The following is a 10,592-nucleotide window of genomic DNA, read 5'->3' as shown; positions in this document are numbered from 1 at the left end:
TATAAAATTTAAAGTAATTCAGATATACATCTAAATGAAAACAATTAAAAATTATTTATTCTCAAAGTTACTCCCACAAAATTATAGACCAATTAATGCAGACTTACACAATACACAGACACTTACAGCTAACATTGCTTAATAATTCATAGGCAAAACAAAAGCATAACTTATAATCTACATAGCAAACTAGTGTATTATTAGGGAAAATAATTATGGATCCAACCACTACTATTACTGCGCATTGCACAAGCACAAACACATATACATACGCGTACAAAGCAACACACTCCCACATTGTCTCTCTTTGTCTCTGACCCTGTCTCATCTCATCTCCGTTGAATTTCCAACCCGTGCTTGCTTTGATAGATTCTCTTTCCCCTTTTCCTCCTCTCTCTTTCTTTCTTCTACACTCACATTTCTTGTCACTTTATGTAACCCTTTTGTGATGTGTTTGCTTATAATGTTCAAAGCTTGTGCCTTTCACCAATGAGAGAGAGTAGTTTGTAGTACTGGTAGCAACCTGGCACCCCATCTGATACAAAACCGGGTTGCCCAAGAAAAGAATCATTTCATGAACTATGCCCTCCAAAGGAAGCAGCTTTCTTCGGTTTCACTCTTAGTTTGATAGCCTTTCTATATTTGCTTCTTTCTTTCACTATGAACTTGGAAGAGACTAAGAAGGGAGGTTTGTGAGTGGAGTATTTGGTATCTGAGGATTTTGGTGTTGAGTGAGTTAACAGTTCTATGGACACCAAAGGGAGACTGATTGCAGGGTCTCATAACAGGAATGAGTTTGTTCTTATCAATGCTGATGAGACTGCAAGAGTGAGTGGTCTCTATTTCTCTGATTTCTCAGTTTCTCTGAAGATTTTGAACTCACATGGCCTTCAAAGCAGAATCTTTTTTTTTTCTCAGTTTTGTCCTTATTCTTCAACTCATCTCGCAAAGCCACGTCAAGAGTTTGAAGAAGCAAATTCCCCATTGGGGGTCTTTTCTTTTTTGGATTTCCATGCTCATTTTTTGACCCAATTGGGTTGTCTTTCCATTTTGAGTCCTTCATTTCATTCCTAAGGGTATTTGGTTCCTTATGTAAATTTTTTCTTTTAGAAATGGTTTTCCAAGTTGTCTTCTTTTAAGCACAATGAGAGTTTCAAGCTGAAATAAATAAGCTAGTTCTCTCTCTTGGGGATGGGGACTTCAATTTTGTTTTTGTGATAATTGTGGAAAATTTTCCCATCCAAACTCTTTTCACTTAGTTTTTCCCCAGCTTCAGGGTGAAAGAAACTGGAAAGGAAAAGAAAAACACTTTTTTCACCAATCTAAGTTTGAACAAATTGAGTTCATTCAACTTGTTCTCTCCTGCTTCTCCTTATTTTTTCTTGCCATGGTTTATCAATTTCAGAGCTTTTGGATTTTTTGCATGGAAGTCATAAACTTTGATGCTGCTTATTTTAAGTAAAAAAAGGCCATCTTAACCTATTTAGAAATAAAGAAACGGACTTCCATCTTCTTATAAAGTACATTACCATCCAATTTTCCTGATCTGATCAATGTTAGCATCATCTCTGTTGTTTGCAGGTGACTGCTGTCACAGAATTAAGTGGTCAAATTTGTCAGATCTGTGGGGATGAGTTAGAGGTTACAGTGAATGGGGAGCCATTTGTTGCTTGCAATGAATGTGCATTCCCTGTATGCAGACCTTGCTATGAGTATGAAAGAAGAGAGGGTAACCAAGTTTGTCCTCAGTGTAAAACAAGATATAAGCGCATCAAAGGTGAAGAAGCTTCAACCAACTTTAACTCTGATCTTTTTGTGTCTGTGTTTATGTTTCTTTCTCACCTTATTTTTGTCTTTGTTATGTTGAAGAACGATTATGGCATGACTCTAATGTTTTTTTATTATTGACTGAAATTATTAGAATTATATAATTTGTGTCGGTCGCACTTATTTAATGTGTTTCATAGTTTTCAATGAATTTTAACCAACAACATACAGTGTGTTGTTACCATAATCTGATGCTAGATTTGGCTAACACTGCAACTGATATCAGGTAGTGCTAGAGTTTTGGGTGATGAAGAAGAGGATGACACTGATGATTTGGAAAGCGAGTTTGATATTGGAGGCAATCTTAGGCGAGATCATTCTCAAATGTCTGAGGCCATGTTCTCTACTCGCCTTAACTATGGTTCAGTCAATGGTTCAGTCCACACTCCATCAGAGTTTGATGCAGCTTCTGTAGCTTCTGAGATCCCTCTACTGACATATGGTCAAGAAGTCAGTTCATTTTCATCACTTGTGTCTCTTTTTTTTTTTTCTGAATTTTACTATACTATTTTTTGATCCTATTTGTCATAATAATTGGTTTTTCAATTAAGGATGTGGGAATTTCTGCTGATAAACATGCACTTATTCTTCCTCCATTCATGGCTAGAGGGAAAAGGATTTACCCTATGCCTTTTCCTGATTCATCTGTGCCTGGTAAGTAATTTTATCAGACAAAACATAGTAGCAACTATTTAAGGTGCAAAACTTGCATGTAATTCCATTGGTGTTGTTCTCCAATCAGAATTGGAATTTTACCAAGGTAATTTTGCATTGACATTTAATAATTTATCATACTAATTTTAGGTAAACTTCTATTCTGATCAGAGAACAACACCACCGCCGCCACCACCACCAACCAACAGTACCTGTTATATAAATTACCCAGATGAAATATGAGGGTGTACTTAAAGTAGTTAACCACACCAAGCTATTATCCAATTGGCAGTAACATTTTTTTTGTATAGGGTTGCATGTGCACATTGTGAGACTGTGCAGCTTCTAGGTGGCCCTGTCGTTATTTAATGTGACAATTAATGTTGTTGTTGTTGCAGTTCAACCTAGACCTATGGATCCTAAAAAGGACATAGCAGTTTATGGATATGGAAGTGTTGCATGGAAGGAAAGGATGGAGGATTGGAAGAAAAAGCAAGGTGAAAAACTTCAGGTGGTTAGGCATGAAGGGGGCAAGGATAGTGATGAGCTGGATGATCCTGACTTGCCAAAGTAGGTGTTACTGTCTAATTCCTATTCTTATAATCCATTCCTTGAAAGTTATTCATAAAACTTGCTGGTTTTATTTGTGGTTCTCATTTGTCAACTTTAACTCTTAATGTATTTCAACTTATTTAAAGCCAAAATTGGCTGCTTCAATTTGGGAGCATGTCCAACTTATTTTGGCTCTTGCAAACAGATAGCTAAATGTTGAACTGAAAATGTTGGCAAGTAATAAGAAAAATAGAATTATTTTTAATCTTTGCTTTTGAATATTTTTTCTATATTTATGACAATTTAAATAAATATGATTAAGAAAATGGGATTTAATAATTACTTACTGAATCAATACTCCTCACTCACATTCTTCCAACAAAAATCCTGACAACCTATTTAGATGAGATGAAAATTTAATTTTTATTTTTGTAAAATTAATATTTTATGGCTTTCTTTGTGGTTTGTACTATATAACATGTAAAAACAACATTTGATGCATCCCTCTTAGAACAGCTGAATTATATGAGGATGGGGTAAAGTTGATTTTTTTATCTTATCTCTTGCAGATATTCATGGAACTTAATTAACAATAACAATATATAGATATAACTTTACCACATTAATACTTGGTAAAAAGTTAAACCCACATTTGGCCATATAGTCATGTGGTAATATGTAAATGGGGAGTAACTAGAATTTTGTTCTTATCCTCCAAATAGATATTTAGGTAAAAAAGTAGTTAAATAGAATAATTTATTTGTTAGATTATTATGCACGTTTACTCTAACATATGACTAGGGTCTAATAGTAACTTATAAAAATATTTTAGAGCTATATTTCTAAACTCACTCTATTTCTTGCACTTGTGAAGTAATTCATTAATTGTCAACTTTCCCATCCAATAATCAAATAAACAGTCATCTATCTTCATTATAAATAACAAATATTTTACCAGCTTAACATCTTCATATTAAAATACTGAATATAAGTTGGTTTTAGTAAGTGTCTGAAAACAAGTATTGCAAGAGAAAATTTTACGTTACAAATGAATTGCTTTACCAAACATCCTGAAATAGTAGAAAAAGTTGAGCACAACTTGTACTTCTATTCCACTATGTTTGAAGATGTAATAATGATTTAATCCACCAAGTAACTAAATTTATTTTTCTATTTTGAGTATAAGAACACAATTTTGTTCATTCCTCCATCCACCAATGTTAGACAAACTAAGTAATCTGCTTTCTCTTATAGCAGTTCGGTGCCCCTTGTTTATGTATTACCTTGCTTGTTTCTTTCATAAATACAGCAATATACAATTTACAACGTCTCTTTTCTTTCTAACAACCAATTCCAGCAACTACGTGCAATAGCATCCATTTTTTTTCCTGTCTAGATTGAATAGCAACTGAAAATACACCAGTTGCATTCATATTTTCTTGCTATATTTATTTACTTTCCTTTCTGCTAAATTTATGATTACTTAATCTGAATTCCTGTTCACAGAATGGATGAAGGCAGACAACCCCTTTGGAGAAAGCTGCCAATTAGTTCAAGCAGGATAAATCCATACAGAATCATAATAGTACTCCGGATTGCAATTCTTGGCCTCTTTTTTCACTATAGAATTCTCCATCCAGTCAATGATGCATATGCATTGTGGCTCACATCAGTAATCTGTGAAATCTGGTTTGCTGTGTCATGGATTTTTGATCAGTTCCCAAAATGGAGCCCGATTATGCGGGAAACATACCTTGATCGTTTATCTCTGAGGTATTTGGTCTTTTTCTGCCTTTCCTTATATTTGTGTGTGATATAAGACAATATTTGTTAATTCCTTAATATTTACAACTTCACAGGTACGAGAAAGAAGGAAAACCATCTCAGTTGGCTGATATAGATGTGTTTGTCAGTACAGTGGATCCTATGAAAGAGCCTCCACTTATAACTGCAAACACAGTTCTGTCCATCCTTGCTGTGGATTATCCAGTGGAGAAGGTTGCATGTTATGTCTCTGATGATGGTGCTGCAATGCTTACATTTGAAGCACTCTCCGAGACTTCTGAGTTTGCAAGGAAATGGGTTCCATTCTGTAAGAAGTTCAGCATTGAACCGCGGGCTCCAGAATGGTATTTTGCACAGAAGGTTGACTACTTGAAGGATAAAGTGGATGCAGCATTTATAAGAGAACGTCGTGCCATTAAGGTTTGAAATTGTTCCTATCATGTCATTTTCTGATCCAAAGGAAAAGCCATAAACTTAAGGTTTCAATTTTGTTTGCATGAAATATGACAAACTGAGAAACATAGTTTATGCCAGTGGAGAGTTTAGTTATTTTTCTTCGGCTTCTCTTTAATCATGTTTGAGTTTTACTTTAGGACAAAACTTAGATGTATCTTTACTTTTGGTGTTTTACAATCAAAATTAAAGTTCTACTAGAAACTATACATAGTAAAGGTTAGCATTAAAGATTAATAAAGTTACTGAGATGAATTCCAATTCATTGAATAAAATGTGAAAACACCTGAAGAATTGTATCTAAGTTTTGTCCTTTATTTATGTTTATCATCTTTCATCTCTTCGATTTGGCTTCAATCAATAATTGGTTCCATTTGTTTTTCTCATGTGTTGACACAGAGGGAGTATGAAGAGTTCAAAGTGAGGATTAATGCATTGGTGGCAATGGCACAGAAGGTTCCTGAGGATGGTTGGACAATGCAGGATGGTACTCCATGGCCTGGAAACAATGTCAGAGATCACCCTGGAATGATACAAGTGAGTACAATGTTAAGATGCTATTTTGGTTTCTTGTGTAGATTGAAAATGTTGTATCCACCACACGGCATGTTTCTATAACCTGAACTATGTTGGTATTCTACTTCAGGTTTTCCTTGGACAAAATGGTGTTCGTGATATTGACGGAAACGAATTACCTCGACTTGTGTACGTGTCACGTGAGAAAAGACCTGGATATGAGCACCACAAAAAAGCTGGAGCTATGAATGCTTTGGTAGAGTCCCTTTTATCACTATAAAACTGAAAGCTTTCTAAGTTTTCTTCTGTTGCTTCTAACATTTTTTCTGTTGCTTTGTTGGTTGATTGTGAAGGTGAGAGTCTCAGCAATAATCACAAATGCTCCTTATCTACTGAATGTTGATTGTGATCACTACATAAATAACAGTAAGGCCCTTCGTGAAGCCATGTGCTTCATGATGGATCCTACATCAGGGAAAAAAATATGCTATGTACAGTTTCCCCAAAGATTTGATGGGATTGATCGTAACGATAGATACTCAAATCGCAATGTTGTATTCTTTGATGTAAGTAAGAATCTGCTGTTGTTGTTTGAACATATATATTACTATACACAAATATATACATATATCTTTTAGTCTGCTCTGAAGGAAAAGCTAACATTTGTTAAATATGTATAGATCAATATGAAAGGTTTGGATGGCATCCAAGGACCTATATATGTGGGAACTGGGTGTGTCTTCAGGAGGCAGGCATTTTATGGATATGATGCCCCTGCTACCAAGAAACCACCAAGGAAGACATGTAACTGTTGGCCTAAATGGTGCTGCTGTCTGTGTTGTGGATCTAGGAAGAAAAAGATTAAATCAAAGTCAAGTATGAAAAAGATGACAAAGAATAAGGATGACACTAAGCAAATGCCTGCACTAGAAAATATTGAAGAGGGAATTGAAGGTATGAAATGCCTCAAGTTGGCCTTGTTTTTCATTCAGAAACATTCAGATGCATTCTTAGTCTCTAACTAGTTCTGAGATGTACTTAGTTGAACTCTGCTCTGGTATTACAATATATACTTTTATTGTATTTGCATTCTTATGAAGCAACTAACTAGTCTTGTAATGGCATTTGGTGTTCCTCCTGAAACCCTTATCACAGGAATTGACAACGAGAAGTCCTTATTAATGTCTCAACAAAAGTTTGAGAAGAAATATGGGCAATCATCTGTTTTCATAGCTTCAACACTCATGGAAGATGGTGGTATTCCAAAAGCAGCAAGTTCTGCCACACTATTGAAAGAAGCCATCCATGTAATTAGTTGTGGTTATGAGGATAAGACAGAATGGGGGAAAGAGGTATGCTACCTGTTTCAGATTTGAAGCTCTTTTAAGCCATGGTTTACATGTATTTAGACCTCTGCAACATTTGTTTTTCAGGTTGGGTGGATATATGGGTCAGTTACAGAAGATATTTTAACAGGTTTCAAGATGCATTGCCATGGTTGGAGATCTGTGTACTGCATGCCCAAAAGGCCTGCTTTCAAGGGTTCAGCTCCTATAAATCTCTCAGATCGTCTGCATCAAGTTCTTCGATGGGCTCTTGGATCTGTTGAGATCTTTTTCAGTAGGCATTGTCCTATATGGTATGGTTATGGTGGTGGCTTGAAGTCGCTGGAACGATTCTCTTACATAAACTCGGTTGTTTATCCTCTGACTTCAATTCCCTTAATCGCCTACTGTGCATTACCAGCTGTCTGTCTACTCACTGGCAAATTCATTGTCCCTGAGGTAGGATTAATTTTTTCAACTTTTAATTACATTCCTCAAACTGAGTACAATTTATGTCCTAGGTAGGGATACATAAACATAAGAGTAACTTTTGCATAGTTATGTATAGTGCTCACACCAAATTGAAGAATTGTTTTAAACATTGAAATAGAATGTGATGCAGTTTTGGACTAATGCTTTATTTTATTGTTCTCAGATAAGTAACTATGCCAGTATCATTTTCATGGCCCTGTTCATCTCTATAGCTGCAACTGGTATCCTGGAAATGCAATGGGGAGGTGTTGGTATACATGACTGGTGGAGGAATGAGCAGTTCTGGGTTATTGGTGGTGCCTCCTCACATCTGTTTGCTCTCTTTCAGGGTCTGCTCAAAGTTCTTGCAGGAGTTAACACAAACTTCACTGTCACATCCAAAGCTGCAGATGATGGAGATTTTGCTGAACTCTACATCTTCAAGTGGACATCCTTGTTGATCCCTCCCTTGACCCTACTAATCATAAACATAATTGGAGTCATTGTTGGTGTGTCAGATGCTATAAACAATGGCTATGATTCATGGGGTCCTTTGTTTGGAAGGCTATTTTTTGCCCTTTGGGTCATTGTCCATCTTTACCCTTTCCTCAAGGGTGTCATGGGAAAACAGGAAGGTGTTCCTACCATCATCTTGGTCTGGGCCATTCTTCTGGCTTCAATCTTAACACTACTCTGGGTGAGGATAAACCCATTTTTGGCCAAAAATGATATTGTTCTTGAAATTTGTGGATTGAAGTGTGACTGAGGTAACAAAAGATGGAAGACATGGTTTGGTGTTTTACACAGATTAGTCCTGCAACATGCATAAATTTTTGGTCAAAGACAAGTTTCTGAATGCAGTACTATCTATCTGTTGGTGAGAGCTGCCACCGAAAAACAAAGTTATTTGTGGCGGGTGTTTGTAGATACAACATGTTTTGAAAGGTTTCATTATTCTTTTTATACATGTGCATTATCGAAATTAGTTTGAAATCACAGGTGAGATGTAATTTATAACTTCTTCCTGAATAAGTCATCTCATATTTGTAATCATGTGTTCTCATGTTTGAAATCCCCTATAAAAAGTGGGATCTATGCTTGGTTTTGAGACTGTTGCACCAAGTGAATAAAACGTCTACATTGTATAGTATTTCCATTTTCACATAGTATCTTGAAAATAATGCAAAGCTAAGTCTAGATTTGTGCAATAAGCTGGTCTTGATTTATTTGTTTTGCCTTAAAACTCGTTTTTTGCCAAATTCTTTCTATGGGGCATGAATGTATGAGAGGAAGAGTTAAGAAAATGTTTAGCTTAGTTCATATCACAGATTAAAACAGATGAGAAAAAAAAAGAGTCATATATGACAGCAGTAGTAAATGTAAAGTTTTAATTTTTACCACATTTCCTATTTAGTAGAATGAAAATATTGAATTTCTTTTTGGACACTAGCCACTTGATAGCTGGAAATTGATTAGGTAGTTGAAGTATCAAAATCACATTTTTTGCTGATGTGACACGCTTAGAAATTATCACCAGCCAGACTGGTGAGACTTTTTGTTCCTGCAAAATGAACTGATTAAAATGTTTTCACTGGTTTTACTTGTCAGCCAAAATAACTTGCAAAAGAATGTCACGTGAACTGATTACCAGTTTCCAATCTCGTGAAAGCTGAATGGGTCACTGTTTGCAAACTGTCATAAAGGAAAAAAAACTTTCTTTTGGTGAAGAAGTAAATAATTCTATATGCAGTACTGCCACCGAACATCTTGGCCTTTTTCTGTTGTAATTGATTGCGCCAAACGAAATACAAACTCTCCTGTTCTCGAACTTCTGACACAGCTTTTGTAAAGGACTCAAAGTGTGTTTGATGGTGAGCAAAACAATGGAAGTAAATAAATAATAAATAAAAGGTTAAATTATACTTTTCATCCCATTTTCGTAGTAAAATTCGAAGTTGGTCCTCAATTCTTTTTTATCTCAATCTGATTCCTATTTTGGAAAATTTGATGCAATTAAGTCTTTTCCGTTAGTGGTGTAGTAACGGTGTAAATGGGATGTCACTTGTCAGTTCTTGGATTTTTTGAATTTTTTTTATTTTTTTAATTTTTTTTTTAAAAAATTAAAATTTGCCACGTGTCAAGCTGACATCGTGCTACGTGGCAGTGATAGTGCCACGTGTTACTATTATGCCATGTGTCATTTTTCTATTCTCAATTTGGTCCCAGTATTTTAATTTTTGTCTCAATTTAGTCCCAATTTTCGTAAAAATTGTGCAATTTTGTCCCTCTCTAAATTGAAACCAAATTTAATTTTTATATAAATGTGCACAAATATTTCTATCAAATTGATATTTCAAGTAAATATTTTTAACAAGATTAAGTTTATTTTAATTTATATTTTACATTAAACTTTATTTAAAATTGTTTTAAAGTTTTTAATAGAAAATAATGCTAATAACAAAAAAAAATTCATAAATTATATTGATATTTTATTACATCATACTTTAATATTGGTTTTTATTTGAATTCATATTTTAAATAATTGCATATTTTTAAAATGTGTAAAATTCAATAATTTCTATACAAATGTTTTAGTTGGTATAAAAATAACAATTATATAATTTAAGAAAAATTAACTAGTTTATGTAACAATAAAAAACAAATAAATTTAAAATTGGAAAACAATTTTAAGTAAAATTGAATGTGAAACAAATTTAAATAAACTTAGTTTTATTGAAAATATATAATAAAAATATCAATTTGAATAAAAAAATCAAATTTAATAAAAATATTTGTATAACATTTTATAATTTTTGTTTCAATTTGGAGGGGACAAAATTGCATAATTTTTACAAAAGTTGGGACTAAATTGAGACAAAAATTAAAATATAGGGACCAAATCGAGAATGTGAAAATGACACCTGCCATAATAGTGACACGTGGCACTGTCAATGCCATGTGGCACGATGTCAGCATGACACGTGGCAAATTTTTAATTTTTTTAAAAAA

The 10,592-nt window shown here is 34.3% G+C and overlaps 1 protein-coding gene across 1 annotated transcript; it reads left to right on the top strand.

Moving 5' to 3' along the window:
- The first annotated feature begins 286 nt into the window (after positions 1-286).
- On the top strand, positions 287-8,791 carry LOC114182261 (cellulose synthase A catalytic subunit 2 [UDP-forming]-like). The gene is made up of 14 exons (XM_028069089.1): positions 287-828; positions 1,582-1,777; positions 2,054-2,277; positions 2,379-2,481; positions 2,880-3,051; positions 4,540-4,806; positions 4,893-5,238; positions 5,671-5,808; positions 5,918-6,043; positions 6,141-6,353; positions 6,468-6,741; positions 6,943-7,139; positions 7,221-7,571; positions 7,768-8,791. Exons 1-14 carry the CDS (start codon positions 748-750, stop codon positions 8,347-8,349), a joined length of 3,270 nt encoding a protein of 1,089 aa, XP_027924890.1. The 5' UTR covers positions 287-747; the 3' UTR covers positions 8,350-8,791.
- Positions 8,792-10,592: the final 1,801 nt, after the last annotated feature.

This window comes from Vigna unguiculata, chromosome 4, assembly GCF_004118075.2.
Source record: "Vigna unguiculata cultivar IT97K-499-35 chromosome 4, ASM411807v1, whole genome shotgun sequence".
Lineage (NCBI taxonomy): Eukaryota > Viridiplantae > Streptophyta > Magnoliopsida > Fabales > Fabaceae > Vigna > Vigna unguiculata.
The sequence above is the reverse complement of the archived record's forward strand: the minus strand, read 5'-3'. Positions and strand labels throughout refer to the sequence as shown.

What these genes read in the sequence shown, in the direction of transcription:
- LOC114182261 (XM_028069089.1), top strand. Translation starts at nt 748, where the DNA reads ATGGACACCAAAGGGAGACTGATTGCAGGGTCTCATAACAGGAATGAG. An exon ending in CTGGAGCTATGAATGCTTTG is followed by an intron (nt 6,044 to 6,140) that starts GTAGAGTCCCTT and finishes TTGATTGTGAAG; the next exon opens with GTGAGAGTCTCAGCAATAAT. An exon ending in AGACAGAATGGGGGAAAGAG is followed by an intron (nt 7,140 to 7,220) that starts GTATGCTACCTG and finishes TTTGTTTTTCAG; the next exon opens with GTTGGGTGGATATATGGGTC.